Genomic DNA, 18,594 nt, shown 5'->3' with positions numbered 1-18,594 from the left:
ATTCTTGGTGGGTAACATAAGATTACGACATTGTTCAACACGCTGAGTTATTTTTAGTATCATTGTTTTTATCACAGTTCACAACTCTGGGATACCACAAATCAGGAATATTAACTGTATAGATAGACTACTAATCTAATGGTAATTTAGCTAGCCAGCCAGCTAGCTAGCTAGCTAGCACACCCCTGTCTGTCTGCTTCACTCTTCCGGGCACCCTTTAGCGTTACCGGTGCCCCTTTCGCTTTTAGCCATCTTTACAGTAAGCTAAATTTACCAGACAAAACAGGAATAAGGTACCAAAAGAACTAATACATATAGAAATGAAAGATGTGGTAGCATTGGATCTGGACGGAAAGGATAACTCTGGGAGTTGGAAGGGGTGTGTTGCAATTCTGCCTTCTCACTCCATGAACACAGGTTCATGGAGCTGAGTGTTGCAATTTTGGTTTCATATTGCATATCATTACAGCCCTAATCTACAGGCATCAGTACCAAACTTCTTATTTGACTCTCAGCAAGAATAAGTGTAACTATTTCTTTTAATGGTGTATAGATAAAGCAGGGCTGTAACTTTTCATTTTCAGTTGAATGAGCAAGGATAAGTTCTCGCACATTAGCTCCTTTGGCAATTCCTCATTTAATCAAACCTAAATTTGTTGGCTCATTAGGACTACATCTCCCCCTCGCTTAGTTGTGACTCTGTTCCCTCCTTCCCTCAGCACCTTCTCCATTGTCACTTGTCACTTCCTCTCTTCCCTCCTGCCATTTCAGACAAGGAGATTGACATCCGACTGAGTGCAGAAGCATTGAGAGACGAGGGAACCCTGTGTGAAAAGAACAAACTGCCTTTTCTCAATGAGCTTCAAAGAGCTGTCACATCAGAGACATGAGGCTGCACTCTTACACTCCCCCCTCGCTTCATTCTAATTAATTTACTTATGCACCTTGTCAGACACACTATCTACATCTAGGCTGCTTTTCTCGCCTTTCCTCGTCTGTCCTCTCTTTGAACGGGTCTGTCTCTTTTCCTCACTGCTGCTGAATCACATTTTATGCTGTGCAGTGTCGCTGCGCGACGAACCCGTTGAACCCATCGTCTCTCCTTCAATCTCTTCTCACTCTGCCTCTGTGTCTCGCGGTGTCTAAGACTCTCTGCAATAACGCTGTCTAGTCTCAGGTGGCCCGTCATCATCTGCTCCTCTGGGTAATTCAGAGCTCGACTGAGTTCTGCTGGCGAAGACATCTTAAAGTGATTGAGCAAATTGATTGTCTTTGCACCCTTAGCCTGGCACCATTGCTAAAACACAACCAATCTAGTCCTGGAATTGTATCTAGGATAGTCTTTCAGGACATTTCCAGCTTATGTTTGCAAGTGCTGCTCTTTGTGTGTGTCTGAGGGTGTGTGATGTAGGGACAGACAGCGTGGTAGTGGTTGTGTTTGTGTATCACTGCAGCACAATACAGCTTGTCAAGCAAGTGGCATTCTTTTAGCTTCTCTACTTTGTCCCCATTCACCAGCGTGTAGCCCAATTTTCAGCCATACCAAATGCAAATACTGAACCCCTTTTCAGAATTATGTTCTTTATTCCGTGGAAAGTGGCACAGAAAAGATCATACACTGACAGCAGTCTGACTTTTCATCCAGAGCGTTCCTTTTGTTCAGCAGGAGCCAGGCTGATGGAGACATGGTGACCTGCCAGGTCAGAGAGCAGAGCTCCACTCGTTCTCCATTCAGTCTGGGCAGCTGAAGACAAAGCAACAGTTAAACTTGTAACCTCAAATGTTAACATGCACACTTATCTTCCGTGCAGATCTGTCCAATTCCAGATGCATTAAAGGCACATGTCATGCGCCATGAAACAGAATTCCCATATAGCGTATTTTTTCTAAAACTGTAGAGCTCAGTCAGCCTGTAATGATGTTGTCATCAAGAGTAAAATCCTAGAGCTGCTCTGTAGATGCAGAGTAGTGGGATGACTGAGCACAGCCATGCTGATTTTAACTGGACACAGTTTCTGACTACCAGCTGTGCGCTCAACATTCAAATTAAACTTATTAAGATGGAAAGCCTCAAACAAAAATCCTGTTAGCATACAAAGTCAGTCTAATTTAAAGTCAATGGACCTAGTCCAAAATGTCCCATAATGACATTGTCTTTTTGAGTCTTGTTGCTGTTTAGACACTGAGATAGTTGTCTGTGTCTGTGGATACTGACTTTATTCTACTTTTTTATTATCATAGTTAGCACAACATAAATTATTTTAACGGTGGATTTACCCTTTTAAAGAGTCCATGGTAACGATGGTATGTTCTGATTTATCTCTCTCCACCATTGGTTTGTTTTGCCATGGCCAAATAAAAAGGTTATGGTGATGTTTATGGTTAAAGTATTTTGTCTTAACACAGCTAATTAATATTTATTTGTTTTTTCTTTCAATGAAATCCATCTTCCTGGAACTGGAAAAAGGTCTTTTTGTACCCACAATTCATCCACACAATATGAGATTATACAGGAATCATCTTGACTGAATGTCTGACAATCCAACAGGAAGTATATGTTTTCATGAATAAGTTTTAGTTTAGAGACAGCTTAACAAATTATACAGGCTAGCCTGAGTTGATTTTCTCATTGATTTTATCATGTGGAGCTAGATTATCAGAAACAAGACACTTTATTTACCCAGCCATTTGTAAAGAGGTCGACTGCTGTATAGTTTTCATTCCTCTCTGATGTTGATGTTGACAAATGTAGTTTTCATCAAAGACAATTGAAGCATGCCATTGTAATTCTTTTAATCAAACACTGTCCTGTGGTTATTATCCAGGCTCCGTTCTGGACGTGATCAAGCATATCATCTCGCGAGGCGAACACAAGACAGGCGTCCTGGACGAGGCCAGCATAGCTACGGTGTTGAAAGATGTGCTTGAAGGCCTGGAGTACCTACACAAGAATGGACAGATCCACAGGTAAGAAGACTTATGACTTTGCACTCTGGTCCTGTAATAAAAAATGACACATGACTTTTTTTATTAGCAGTACGCGCAGATATCAAGACTTCACCTTGGCAGTTTATGGAACATAAAATTTCTGTTCTCTGTTGCTCTAATATTATGTCCCCCACCTTGACTTCTTGGGACATGATGTTATTATAGTGGAGACTTTGTCCATTTGTGTTTTTTAAGCACACTAATTCTGATGTAGTGCATTATAGAAACTTAATGCTTGAGCACAAAAGCTTGAGCACAAAGGCTCTCACTGTACAGTTGAACTGCAGTACATGAGATGCATTTTTGGATTAGGAATTTGAGACTACCCTAATTAAATGTTTTTCAGATACAGATTTTATAGTAATACTTCATATTAACTAAAATGTGTGATATGGCTCAGAAAGAGCTTCTATCCTCAGGCCAATAGAATCCTAAACGAGGTATGACAAACATGAATTATATGACAAACATCATCTGATTTACATGAACCTTATATTGTCTGGTCTGCATGCAATACTGAGCCTCCCCCTATACTTTAACAATGCCTACTCGCTCAGACCACTCCCCTTTTCATAACATTTGAACTGCTTATGGTAGAGTCTTGTGTGAGGTGTCATTGAAGTCAGCAGAGAGTTCTTTATTCATTGGTAATGGTTTGGTCCGCCCCCTATGTGTTAGTCACACCCCATTCGCCCGCTAATGAACTGTATGACATAGAGTCTTGTGTGAAGTATCATTAAACTCAGCACAGAGTTCACTTTTCATTGGTGACGATCTGCTGTGTCTGAGTGCCGTGCAAATGCATGGTCGCAAGGAGCGGCGTCCGCCAGTAACCTTGGCGCGCGCAGATTAGCAAGGGCCCGTCCAGTGCTGCTTGCAAGTTTAATTATAATATTTACTGTTTTAATTCCGAAATTAAAGAAACTGACAGGATTACATTTCATTGGGTTCATTATTGTACTTATTAGCATAACTTTTTATTATTATATCTTTTGATATATTACTCATACATACTATATAATTATGTGGCATCTGTTGCCTTCAAACTCTTTCCATATCTCATATTTCCGCTATCTTAGTCAAAAAATTAAGTGAAATCTCTGACAACCTGTGCAATAAATCCATGGTCTTAGTGCGTGGTTTAATGCAAGTGATGATACATGGAAGTGATTGGTATTATTGGGGTCTCTATAAAGATGAGTTGGTAAACTTCCCCAGGGGACTGTGACAATTGTTCTAGAAGAAGAAGCATTATTATGGCCTACCACTAAAGTATTGTTAGGAAATAAAAAAATCTAACTTTTTTTATATTTACAAATTATTTTAAAACTGTACAACTGATACAAGCCTTCAGTGTTTTTATTGAAACGGCAACAACTTTCAATTTGCTGCAAGAAATCTGTAGACTATGACTTCCGGGCTGATAATCTTTAGTTACTGTATAAATATGGAATGTGTGAATGACAGATTTGCATGCCACGGGAAATTAAATCCCGAAAGCTCTCTTCTAAGCCAGTTCAAGACCTGGCTAAGTCTGCGCACTCAAGCTGTTACAATGAACCCAGTTGACATACTGGCTGTAGAAGTCATTGCACTACCTCTTCTGTATTTAATATTCATTACTCAAGTATCATACGTCTCTTAATTCTCCCACTGGCAAACATATAGCCCGATACAGGCTACGTGTGTAAATAATGCATACCTTTTTGGCTTGGTTAAGTGTTCAGCAGCTTTCAGAGTAGCATGCCAATGAGAAACTGAGAGAGGGGTTTGATTTAAAGTGCCCATATTATGAAAAAATCACTTTTTCTGGGATTTGTGGTGTTATTTTGTGTCTCTGGTATTCCCAGGCGCATACAAACTACCCATGCTGTTTTGAGTGAGATACAGGTTTCTGAATGTCCTCTGCCTCAAGTCTCCGGGTGAGCTGTTCAAAATCTGCACAGCTTTCTACGTAACTAGCCGAGACGAGGTGGCGAACCGTAGCACATAAAAGCGCTAGCACGCTAGCTCGTTCTCAATGACAAAACACTGTTACAACACACACTAGTTCACCATAATCTAAAAAAGAACTACATGTCTCATACTTGACTACCATGTCCCTCTTCTGCAGCAATTTGGGGTACAACAAAAATATGGTGTTTTTGGAAATGAAACCATATAAAACTATTTTGGTACAACCTCAAATTCAATTATGAACCTGAAATGAGCATAATATGGGCGCTTTAAGACTTTGACCATGGGATGAGGGATGTGTAGATTAAGCATCGACTCATTAGCCTCTTAATTAGAAAACTGCTGTATTCTCTAGAAACTATAGGTGGAGATGTATGGAATTACACTGTTTAGATGACTGTGTTAATTAAAAGGAAAATCCACTGCCGTATACCTCGGCTGCAGCATTTAAGTATCCCCTTTCAGCATAATGTGAAAGGGTTATCGGTCAGTGCCAGAGAGACGGAAATGTTTTTCCATGAGTGAAACCTGCCTTTAACTCCTGTGCCCTGTCGAAGGAGACATTAGAGGATCATTAATAGACCATTCGTTTATCTCTTGTGTCTACCCCAGGCTCTGAGGTGTGACTTTGGAAAAGGAATTGTGAGGTAATCCCCCAGCACTGAAAATCAGTGACATGCTGAGAGTGGAGAAGCTATGGTCAGTCCATTGAGGGTGGCTGATGTACCTGTGCAAATATGGGTGTGTGTGTCCCTCCTGGGTAAGCTGGATCATATGAGTCGGAACCCCAGGGGCACAGGTGATTGAGAGATTTAAGGGGGTGAGGCTTGATGAGAAGGGTGAAACCGAGTGTCACATGATATGTTGCATCCAGCCGAGGGTGGCAGAAAAGCAATTAGAGTCTTCGCGGCCCGGGCTGTATCCTCAACCAGAGACATTTACCACACGACGGTGAACTGCTCCACCTCCATATTCACAGCAGCTCGGAAAGTCAGTGATTCAGAGGTGACACTTGTCCTCTAACTTGAGCAGCAGGTAGACAATATACACATGGAAATAAGAAAAATGTGGCCAAAGGTCATATGCATATGGAGTCAGATTGTGCAACACTTTTTTCTTATTTTTAGGTCTACTTCCAGTGATCAGCACCTCCCTACAACCCTTGGTCTGTGTTACTTCTCTATATTAGGCAACATGCACATGAGAAGAATAGTCTGGATTTTGTCAGTTGAATCTTTGAAAATTGGCCTGCAAATGAATTAATAAAAAGCCCTGTTGTAGGGATCTCTTTGCTTATTCATCTATGAAACCTGACATTTCTTCTGAGGATACATGCGAGGGCTCTGCCTGGCAAATTACTTGCTATGTGGTTTAGTAATGATCAGGTAATGGCTGTACTTATGCCACCTCTGGGAGAGTCTCTCGCCGTAGCTTAAAAGAAAATTGATAAATGAGAAATTGATTTGGAAAAATAAATGAGAATAAAATTCATCAGTATGGAGAAAGCAGTCACAAATGGAAAAGCAAAGCTATTTTTGTGGTCAAAACATGCACTGTTAAAAGAGAAGAGGTCTCCATAGGAGACCCACAGGGCATCTCATAAACCCTCTTTTACAGCCCTGTTAGGGGCACTGTGAGCCTGGCACCAGGATGTGATGTCACAGGAGGTGACCCGTTGAAGCTGCAAGGTGCGCTGCTGCCAGATGAGAGGGATTAATCTTCTTGACAGTTTCATACCCTGGCTGTTCCCACCTGGCTACTGCCTGGCTATCATTTCAGCAGGTCATAAATATATAGAGACCACACATATCCTGCTCATTTTTCAATATTCTTTGATGGCCTAACATCTTTTAGTATCTGGAAACATTTTGATAGGCTTCAATGTGATTTAACATGGAGGAATAAACTTCAATTTTCAGTGCTTATTCTGGCGTAATCCCGCCTACTGTTGTAAGATAAACTGGATGGATCACTAGTAGGAGTTGGGACTTGAAGTGCAGGTTGGCGGTTTTCCTCTCCGCTACAGTATTTCTTTGAATTTGCATGCTGCATTGTGTTGCCACCTCCTCCCTCCTCCCTCCTCCTCCTCCTCTCCTGTGAATGTTAATGACTGTCTGCACTCTGCAACCTTTTTCTCAGAGCATTACAATATGCTGCAGTGAACCAAAGTGACCCTTCAGGGTTCTTGAATATGTGCAGGAAGGATGCAATCAGATCACCTTGATCACTCTTTGTGGCTGACGCAGCTACGTGGGTTGTCTTTTATCAGAGTGGAGCATATTCAAAGTGTAAATCCACCTTAAAGCAATATTAAGATATTGTTTCTCAGAGATTAGTTGTAATTGTGAATTTGAACAAGCTGATTATGTCATATAGATATATGTAGACGGGGAATAATGATGGAACTCTGAGGACACTATGGCAGTAAAATGCTTCTGATTAATAGCTTTAAGCTCTTCATTCATATAAAACTCATATTGACATATTGTAGTATGTGAAACAAAAACTCTTTGAGCACAAAAAGTCACTCATTAATTCATTAATTGAACAACTTCAACGTCACGTGATGACGATTGAAGTTGAACTTCACGTGATGACGATCATTTTGGTTGTGTTTTGATTGTGATTATTAGCCACACTAGAGTTCAGTGCACCACTTTGGCCATAGGTTGTAATTTGGTACAGATATCCATGGCGGCCAGAGGATAAATCCTAATGACTTTAGTGATCCTGTGACACGTGATCAAACGCCAAGTTTTCACTCATCCAGTGAAAAAAATGTATGTAATACAGTATATTTGATGGATTGGCACAAAAAAAATGGTTCCCATTCATGGTTCCCAGAAGATGAAGGTCAACTACATACATAAGTCAACTTTTCGGGCATGTTTCTTGATGTAGAAGCAAAATGCATTCCAACAGCTAGTCTTTTTTTCTTGGACGAATGTAGGCACGAGATGATAAGTTAGCGGGTCTTGTGACATGGCCAGAGTGGTTAATTGGCCTGGACTGAACCCACAATACCTCATTAAAATACAGTACTTTATTAGCCCAGGCTAAATCCTGTCATGACTGGACTTACTGAGAGAGGACGGTGGTTGTGTAAACCAGGAAAAGTATTTTGGGATACTCCCAGACATGCCTTTCAGCCTCAAGTGGTCAACTCTGCACGTCCCCTCTAATCCTTAAAAAGCAACATCTCACATTACCAGATGTAAATCACCCCCGTTGTATGTACTAACACCCAAGGTATGAGCATGTTCTTTTAGGCAGAAGTGGTGAGTGCAAGAAACTGGAAGGTACTGTGACCTGATGTCACCTAGCTGTTATGTCAGGGAGGCAAAGTGACAGTGGGACAAGCCAGAGAGCCACCGATCCCAGATGTCTGTACGCCAGTAGACATTTTAACCATGGCCTTTCAAAGCAATGGCTGTCATGTCTGTTTTTCATCATGAGAAGGGTATGTATTGACTATAAACTCTGGGGATACGGTGAATAAGATAAAGTCTCAATAAGTTGGCGTGTTCCTTTAAACGTGCCCTGCCGCACGTATTTCATTACTTTGGGGTAATGTCTGTAGTTCTGCCATGTACTCATGTAACATTTTTAGTGGAAAAATGCCTTGGTTACCTTGTTTTAAACCATTCTAGTGTCGAAGACTCAGCTTGTTTTGTGCCAGTTTTCATTAATATTCGTTGAGCTAAGTTTCTTGACTCTGATTGGCTAAGAGCTAGCCAATGAGAGCCTGGCTATCAGTATCCTTTTCCCAGCACAACTAGGCAAGCTAATGAATAGTAATGAGCTCAGGCAACATGCCATCAGACTGACCAGCTTCTGTAATTGGCCTGATTTCTCCGCTTATTTCTTTTCAATGGCCAGAGCTGACAGAGGGGTAGCAGTTCATTTTCACATTTATTCACAACACAACAATACAGGGACTTTACATATTTCAAAAAATGCACGTAAAATGGTTTTGTGTGGCATGGCACCTTTTTAAAAGACTTTGCTTAGAGAAGGCATTGACACAGTCAGCTATCACACTGTCTTGTATAGTATCCCAGTCTACTTCTGGATAGTTTTATCATCCAAGCAGTCATTTGGTCCTCCAGTGGGAATCCCCATGTATTGCTTTTAGCCAATGATTCTAATATGTCACATATGCTGCATTCCTCCCTCTGTGCCTCACTGTTTGCCACTCCCTGCCCCTGTTGCTACATCTGTTGTATTTTACATAAGCACCCTTAGCTAAAGAGGCCTCTACACTCAAGTATTCAGCAGCATTTGAACAAAGACCTGAACAGTGACCTGTAACTTCTTAAGAACCTTTACCACATTGTGTGTCTTGAGTGGGTTGCTTGTAGAGTGTACTTCTTATAGCTACAGGAGAAGAGGTGCTTAAGCCTAAATTGCAGACTCTACCTCCTCTACTTTTTTTGGTGCAAAACCACAGGAAGATTTCAGGAACCCAGGTACTAGGTATATTAGTGATCCAGGGAAAGTTTCAGCAATGCATTTAAACGTCCTGTCTGAGTAGCACAAGAATCGTTCCAACCACCACAATTGTCTCTGCATTTGCCCCCCATGCATCAAGTATTTGCCATGCGTTTATAGTCTGGATTTAATTATATGCCTGATAAAGTGAGCCTTTGTTTCTTTAAAGCTGAGTCTTGTCTCATCTCCAAAACAGTACTTGAAAGACCAGTCTTTTTTTTTTTTTTACATTCATTGAGACCAATCTGTTTGCATGAAGGATACAGCAGCATTTATCTTTCAGCTGAAATTGCAAGCGTTTTACCCCAGTGCCCCCATCTGGTAACAAAGTGAACCGCTCCGTTGTTGAGACTGCATCTCTTTTGAATCATTTGTCTGCCTGTCGGTAGAGTTTTAAGAACTCTCAGGGTAATTTGTGCAAATGAAATTTGTTAGAAGTTGAGGAATGTAATGTGCTGACACTTCTGGGGTTATTCCACTTCAGTGTTGTATCCTTTCAAGTCTTTCTCCCATTGTTCTCTTTTAAAATGTACATTCACTCCCTGAAAGCCTGGGGTCTCATTTATAAATCTGTGCGTAGGATCCTTTCTAAAGATGTACTTATGCCAAAAAACAAATTCTGATTCATAAAACTGTGCGCACACACATCCATAATCAATGTTGCCTTTAAAAAATTATATTATAATTTATAAACTTTTATAAAATAAAACAGATTACCCACAAGTGTGGGTACGTGAACCAGCCTCTTATCCCGCCCTGTACACGCCCATTTTCAACCATAAACAAACAAAGCCCCTCGTGAATGCTGATTAGTATGTTAATGACCCTGGCAGGTCTTCTTTTGTGACGCCGAATCATGACAACTGGTGGAGAAAAACCTCTCAGACACTCAGGAATTGCTGCATATCCAAATATAATTCCGGCCTGTTCTCCCACAGTTGTAGGTAAACCTTTCTACACAGGCATTACGGCACTCGGGGACAGCTTCGATATTTACCAGACCTTCAGGTATTTGGTAAGATTTAACTTGAACTATATTATATCCAAACAAGTCTTAGTGATAAAGTTGAAGATTATAATATTCATGTAAATTACTTAGCTGTAAACAGCCTCCAAAGTTGCGAGGACCTGTATTTGGACCGGTATGGCACGGTTAATAGATCAGTATATACATAGATAGGATTAAGTAATGCCGACATTGTTCCGTGGGAGTTTTATTCAGCGACCACCTGGCTGAGGTTGAGAGTGTGTGGTGTGTGTGTGTCCCTTGGAGAGACAGACACACACACACACACACCAGACTCTCTCCCTACTTGGAGCTGGGCGGAGTTGCCATCAAATTTAGTTTCAGAATTTTAATTATGCTTAAATATAAATTGTCAGTATTTTCAGCACTTAACTTTTTTTTTGACTTGTTCTACCTCAACTGTTTTTACTATTTGTTTTTTTAAGTAATACATGTTTGTCATAATTGTGTAATTTTTATGATGCAAATTGAGGGAGCAAAAAGAGAACAATATCGGCTCAAGAAAACCGGCAGCCCGGCTAAGGCTGATGGGGGGAAAAAAATAAAAAAAATTATTGGTATCAGCACTGAAAAATCCATATCGGTCAATCCCTAGTTTTTTACAACAATTTGGGATTGTTAACACCTTGCCAAAAGCTCAGCATCAACTATATCCCCCACACAGAGATACAATTTGAAGATGAAAGTGTAAAAGGCAAACACACTTTTCTTCCTTCAGGTTTTGTCACCAATAGTGTTAAAGTTGAACCGATAAACGAGGACATTAAGTGTAATGATTGTTTGAAGGCTTAACGGCTGTATTTTCAGACTTTGACATTTGATAATATATGCACAGTATTAAAGACATACATTTAGTTATTTACGCTGTGTTCTGCCGTAATCTAATGGTAGAGTATTTGATGCTATCATGTGTTCCATGGAGTCAGGCCATCTCATTCTCTTGCGCTCTGTAGAAGATAATGTGACGGTGAGACAGCGACGATTAAACATTAAGAACAAATTTCAATTTGAGTTGGATTTAACAAGGTGTTTATGGAACAGTTATCACTCACCACAAGTGCAAATAAAGCTGCTGGATTTATCTTAATGATAACGTGGATGATATGGAGTAAAAAAAACGTGTGTGTGAGGCATCAATACTTGAAAATATTAAGAGTAATCTTTATTCCCACATTTACTTTCTGCCGTCTGACATCACTTTACCTCCTCACAATTTGCGTTGCCAATTCCCAGTCTCTCAAATGTGCGTACACATGGATCAGAGTTTACGTGGAAGACCGCACATTCTCCCATCAAGTATTTCTTTTATTTTTTTATATATATATAAGTACAACCTTTGCATGGGAAGTGGCGTACACACATTTTCAGCCCCGTTTTGTGTTTATGTCACGTTTATAAATGAGACCCCTGGACAGCAGAAAGAGCCGACTGATGCCCTCTGTGACAATGCTGCCATCCTTATTTTTTTATTTTCTTTTTCCCTTGACCCTTTGACTTTATCTCCGAAAGTCTGTTGCTATGACAACTCTGTCTGGCTGGTGAGGTGGCCGTATATATTCTGCGTGGCAGTCTGTGCGAGTGTGCCCGGTGGCAGACAGGCAGTCAGACAGCTGTTTCTGCTGGATCCTCTTATCACCAACAGGGGATGCTGAACAGGGATGAACAAATTAACTGCAGACTGTGTGTGTTGCCAATAAAGTCTAAAAAAAACCGAGAGACCCAGAGTGATAGAGAAATTAAATATTTCCAGTCTATTTGTGGAACCAAGATGTATAAAACCCAAAGTTATCAGTGGGTAATAAAGTAAAGAAGAGATCATCATGCTTGAATTAACTGAGGGTAGAACTAAAGTAGTCTTTCATAAAACTTAATAATTTTTATGTCATTACTGGAGCTACTTCAATCACTTTATCTTTGACAGCTCCTTGAGAGAGGAGTTTATTTAATGTAACAATTCTTGTCTTTCACAGAGATCTAAAGGCTGGAAACATTCTCCTTGGGGATGACGGTTCAGTGCAAATAGCAGGTATTTTTATATTTAGCAACAAGGCAACACCAACTTTCAGCACCTGTCACCAATTAGCCAAATTAGGTGTGAAGAAGTAGTTTGTTGTTATTTTTGTACTGCAACCTCATTTACCCCTGTTAGATTGCCAACTCTGTTCCACTGTATCAGCGTATTTATGCAAATTAACCTCTTGACAATACTTGCTAATACGTATTGACTTACTGCTTTGGGTCATTTGAGTGTGTTTGTCTAACTGTCTTTCCTCTCTCTGCCCTTCCTTCAGACTTTGGTGTCAGTGCCTTTCTAGCCACAGGTGGTGACATCACTCGAAATAAAGTACGCAAGACATTTGTGGGAACGCCATGCTGGATGGCCCCAGAGGTCATGGAGCAGGTTGGTCATCTTTAGCACAGAGCCAAGAAGTAACCATGACGACAGAAAGCTCCCAATCAGACACAACTTATCTTAGCAGGCGAGAAACAGACATTCTATATCAATTGGCGATGACTGGAATGACATTTTTATTTTTTACTGAGGCCTGTAGCCAAAGCTGCTTATCTTTCCTATGACTAAGCACTCCGCGACAATACAGTAAGACTCTGGTGCCAGAACAGAATATGTATGACTTTAAATGAAAATTAGCCCATTTCCATCCCAAGAACTGCCTGGATTTTTGTGGTCTACCTCGAGAGAAAACCAATTTCTTCCATGAACACAGTTGATGTTTTTGATATTTGAATTAGTGGCCCTCATGTCATTACAAGATGAAGATGTTATATGCTTCCGTTTCCACAGGTGAGGGGGTATGATTTCAAAGCAGATATTTGGAGTTTTGGGATCACAGCCATTGAGCTTGCCACAGGGGCCGCACCTTATCACAAATACCCGCCAATGAAGGTGAGGACACTGTGGAGCAATCTAGCTTACTTAGAAATGTGGAGTTAATGACACAAAACAAATGCAAAGTCAGTACCTCTGACTTTCTGTGGACACAGCTGATGAGATGCCACGTGTTGTGCTCTTGTGACATTTGAGTGAAAATGTTGCTGGTGTCGTCAGGTCTTGATGCTGACGCTGCAGAATGATCCCCCGTCCCTGGAGACCGGCATCACAGACAAGGAGATGGTAAAGAAATATGGAAAATCCTTCAGGAAGATGATCTCCCTGTGTCTACAGAAGGAGCCAGAGAAAAGGTGTTGATTGTAATGCCTTTACATAGAGTCTCATATAACATGCAGTGCTTTACATTGGCTTCCAGTAGATATGTTTAATCAAAGGTATTATGGTAATTATGTGCTGATTCCAAAAATCTTTATGCGATATGTGGTGTCATGGACAGTTAATTTACAGATTTACACTACTTGGCACATGTTAAGCAAAGCAGCATATGATTGCTTGTGGTGTCTTGACCACAATTCTTTTTGTTTCACTGTATTCCCCTGGTTCTGTTAAACATATGTTACACCTTTTATCTATTATTGAGAGTATAACAGAACTGAACTATGGCTAATCTGTTTTTTAGGCCGACATCCTCCGAGTTGTTGAAGCATAAATTCTTTCAGAAAGCAAAGGTAGGTGCTTGAGCTCCCTGAGGGCCTGTGACTCGATTAGTTACACAGTGAGTCAGCATCATCTCCGATTCAGGCACCAGTTGAGCTGGTTGATGAGTAAAGGTCTGAGCCTGCAGAAGTGATTGGACCTGAATGGCCTAAAATGGCCTCTGTTTAAAATTAAGCTGCTCTTAATGACTGTAGGTTGGTTATAATTTGGCTCCAGAAGTTTAGAAATGATTGACTGATTGGGAGTTGTATGTAGAAACAAGAATTGTAGTAATGCATCAAGAGATGAAAATAAACCAATGAAGTCTCTCCCTGAGGTGTTTGTGTGAGTCAGGCTACTTCTCACTTGGCTGATCTTGTCAGTGTATCTGACCCAAGCTGAGGCCAGTGCAGCTGTCCTCTCATTACTGACCATACAGTGCCGTTTCTAGCAAAAGCAGGGATAAGCAATCTAACTCCAGCCCCCAGCTGCCCGGTGCCCTAGCAACTAGAACATCTAGAGTGCTGGTTCAGCAGTAGTTAATTATTCCATTACTCTGGTCAGCAACAAGAACTACCCTTTATGTACAGCAGAGGGCAGGCTTTGTGATCCTTTTAGGTATTTTAGAATGGATACACCTCTGGTATTATTAATGAGCAAACTTGGGCATGTGTCAGAAATCTCAGTATGGATTCAAATGGCCATCAAGCAAGCATATGATTATTGATCTATTTTGTTTTTGTTTTGTTGGTTAAATTGTTTGTTGCTCTTTGATGGCAACAAGTGCTAATTAAATGTCCACCATTTTAAGAAAAAAGATTCCCACTGATGGATGCAGCAGGAATATTTGGTTTAAAGTAAATTAAAACTTAATTTATATAGTACTTTTTTAAACTAGGGTTGAATAACAAAAAATAACAAAGAAAAACATTTGAATGAACATTCAAATCAAAGATAAGCAAGAATTGTTAAAAGAGAGTCTGCTGTCTAATAAAATGGCTTTTAGAATGAATAGATCTTGAGATGAGATTTAAAACATCAACTGACCTAACCATCAGGGGGAGTCTTTCACTTTGAGTGGAGCACAACCAGGGGCCCTTATTCTGATGACCTGAGAGACGTTGTGGACCTATCTGAAGCCAGGGACTTGATGATATAGAATATGGTGGAGCCAAGTTGTGGAATCCTTTTAAAAATAAGTGTAGCTAAGAGTCTTACTAAAGCACATTATGGGCCGCTAATCAATTTCTGAATAATACAAGACCTAATCAGGTAATAGAACAAACAGATAATGCTGATTTTGGTGTAACAGCGGTTTCTTTCCTCTTTATGACAGACCCATGAGTATTTACATGAACGGTTGCTCCAGAGGGCGCCCACAATAACAGAGAGGTCGAAAAGGGTAAGACGCCAATGGTTTAAAATCTACACTTTATGCTTTATTGCTAAGAAGATGAGCTCAGTTGTGCGCATATGTGTTGACAGGTTCGTCGAGTGCCGGGTTCAAGTGGTCGGCTGCATAAAACGGAGGATGGCGAATGGGAATGGAGTGACGATGAGCTGGATGAAGAAAGTGAAGAGGGCAAAGCAGCCGTTGCTGCCTTAAGGGTGAGGTGAACCTACAACACGTGTTTCCCTCTCACGTTAACACTTTTGTCACACTCTACATGTCTTGTCTTTTAATTGCTGTCCAATGTTTAAATTTTGTCATTCTCGTGTCTGTGCAGTAGCATGTCTGTCCTTTGTCTCTCCACTGAGTCTCCCGTGTGTGTGTGTGTTCTGTCTGACGGCCAAGGAGCAGCAGGTGAAGCCTGTTAGTGCCACCAGGCGACAAGTGCGCTTCTCCTACCCACTCGAGCTGCCTGCGTCCAGGGTTGTTCACTTGCCACCACAATACAGATGGCAGTCCCCTAACAAGGAAGGACTCTCTCTGCACATGTTAGCTAGGGAGCATGTGGTTGCTATAAAGGGCAGGAAAGACCTCGTAGGGAGACAAAAGTGAAGGAGAATAAGCTTTGTTCCTAGAGTTAGGGCTGTAGAAATGCATTAGGAAAAGCCTGTGGATACTGTATACAGATCAAGTTTGTCTTAAAGTTAAGTTTTGATGAACCGGATTATCAGGTCTCATCTTGACTTTTGGTTAAGTACACTTTCACTTTAGGGGTATTTGTTGGAAGTATACTTGATTTTAATGAAACTTGATTTTAATGATACTTGATTTTTCGGCACACAGCTCTTATCCTCCACATAGTCGTGACTTTGTTCTAGGATTATGTAACTTTACACTAACCTATCAAAAGACTACTAGTAATTACCAGGCTATGTTATGCAATTGGTTTGTTTAAGGCAAAGGTTCACAACATCGCTTCTAAGCAGAAATGTAGACATGCTGTAGATCCCATGCGAGTCAAATTTGACCCACAAGTTAGCCTTGTCAGGAGTGATTAGTCAGTGCTCTAAGCGTCTTTTTAAACCGTGAGATATTTTGTGTCTCATGGGAAGGGAGCGATTGTAAAAGAGATTGTGTCCACATAACTAGTTATGTATTTTACATGCATAACCATTTCCAGGATTTTTTCCCCTAAAATTTGGAAAATTGTCAGAAACCCTTTTTTTGAAACTTTTCAAAAGTTTATAGTTTTCTTTGAGGGAGCATTATTTAATCAAAGGAGAGTTGCCTTTCCTGGAAGCCATCTGTATTTACATTTCTCTTTTTAAATCATTTTTTATTGATACTGACTCAAATCCCATTTAATCAATACTTATCAACCCTGTAATCAATTTTTAATTTGAGCGCTAATGCCCATCAAGGAATTCAAATACAACCACATCTCTGCTACTTTGATGCTGCTTTACTGGCTACTTGTTGGCAAACTGAACTTTACATTTTTACAACAGCTATATTGCGGGTTATATATCAAAACTGATGCTCAACTGGAGCATGCGGACCTGTGTCATGTCTATGTTTTAAAGACGAATACAGTTTCCTTGGTAGCAGCCTGATCACGCAGTAGCTTTGTCTGAACCAGACAGCAGATTCCTGAGCTGATGTTGTTTCTGACATCAGCCAGACGTCACATCACGTCCTCTCAGTCAAGTCAGTTTGTCTTCATTCGGGCCTGCAGGGCTTCTGTCCGACTCAACGTTCTTTTGAAGTTGGTATAAACTTTTTGTATTATTATTTTTTTTTTTTTTTGCAGATTAAGATAAAACAGTGTGACTTTCTCCTGAGTTTGTGTTCACTTATACTGCTTCTCTGCTTTTCACATCTAAAACTAGAAACAACAATTGTAGAATAGGTTTTTCCACTCGTTTACAACTTGATTAACAGCACCTAAAGGTGAGCTATACTGTAGTATGTTAACATATTTTGTCATAATATACGTACATGATGATATATATATATATATATATATATATATATTATCATATATAGTGTGTGTGTGTGTGTGGTGTGTGTGTGTGGTGGTGTGTGTATACACACACACACACACACACACACACACACACCACACCACACCACCACACACACACACACAACACAACACACACACAGTGTATTTATATAGGAAAATGATTATTGCACAAAAGTTGCTGTTTTTTTTCTAATCCATCGAATTAAAGTTTTGACAAATTGCAGTACTGTATCACCTTGATGCTAAAATCCTGTAATGCTTGAAATAGCAAACATCTGGAGATATTAAAAGGATTGCTACCCTGCTAGACACTGTAAAGCAAAATATCTACTGTTTGACATACAGTATTTCTCTCACCTCACTAAATACTGTCACCCAGCCATATCAGCACCAGCTAGTGAAGTGTAGTTGAAGTATCATTAGCCTTTTGATATCTCCGTTCTCACTCTAAATGATTGCATTCACCTTGAAGGATGAACTAAGCGAACCGATTAATGAGTCAAGTAAACGAGTGAGCTGTTGACCTTTTTTGCTTTCTGTGTGTTCTTCCCATCCACACATGCTGTTTTTGCTTTGCTTAAAGTCATCGCTGTGATAGCCTACTCTGAGTATTATCTTCTTTAATCTGTTTTTACAGTCCCCAAGAGTGAAGGAGGGATCGCAGAATTCTGAGGTGAGTTTACGAAGTAATTTCTTAACAGTAGCGGTAGCGTGGTTTCTATATACTTCTGTGTACTTGGTCAGACCATGGCAAAAAAAATTATTTTATCTATATTATGGAATTCATTAAATGTCAACAGTGTAGGTGAGGTACTGCAGTTTTAACCTACACAGTCTACCTAACCTTTAGGAAGTAGACATTGAGTTAAGATTGTTTTGCCAAACTACAGTTGAACCTTTTTGATGCGTGTAAGGAATATGAGCACATGGGACTGGATTGGTTTCTTCCTGTTATTCATGTTCTTTGATTAAATAACAATATTCAGTCACTTATGTTTGCTTAGACCAGAAAGTCTCAACATTTCATTTAGTTTTTGTGTGTATTCACTTAAATAAAGCATCAGTTCGTATAAACCACAAGTCACTGTAGTAGTGGTCTAAACTCAGGCTGAAGTTGCTGTCTTAATTGCTGTTTTTATTGTGTAAATTGTTGTGTGGTTTGTGTTGTA

The 18,594-nt window shown here is 40.2% G+C and overlaps 1 protein-coding gene across 4 annotated transcripts in view; it reads left to right on the top strand.

Moving 5' to 3' along the window:
* The window catches only part of oxsr1b (oxidative stress responsive kinase 1b), a 69,721-nt gene that overhangs the window by 44,719 nt on the left and 6,408 nt on the right, over positions 1-18,594 (top strand). For all 4 annotated transcript variants that reach the window (XM_032503628.1, XM_032503627.1, XM_032503629.1 and 1 more), the window contains 9 exons: positions 2,826-2,967; positions 12,433-12,488; positions 12,754-12,863; positions 13,266-13,367; positions 13,530-13,663; positions 13,993-14,041; positions 15,346-15,411; positions 15,495-15,617; positions 18,063-18,098. In XM_032503628.1, the coding sequence (XP_032359519.1) occupies positions 2,826-2,967; positions 12,433-12,488; positions 12,754-12,863; positions 13,266-13,367; positions 13,530-13,663; positions 13,993-14,041; positions 15,346-15,411; positions 15,495-15,617; positions 18,063-18,098 (818 nt within the window). The remainder of the gene's footprint in view (positions 1-2,825; positions 2,968-12,432; positions 12,489-12,753; positions 12,864-13,265; positions 13,368-13,529; positions 13,664-13,992; positions 14,042-15,345; positions 15,412-15,494; positions 15,618-18,062; positions 18,099-18,594) is intronic.

Source organism: Etheostoma spectabile, chromosome 22 (genome assembly GCF_008692095.1).
Source record: "Etheostoma spectabile isolate EspeVRDwgs_2016 chromosome 22, UIUC_Espe_1.0, whole genome shotgun sequence".
Lineage (NCBI taxonomy): Eukaryota > Metazoa > Chordata > Actinopteri > Perciformes > Percidae > Etheostoma > Etheostoma spectabile.
This window is presented reverse-complemented; position numbering and strand designations above follow the sequence as displayed.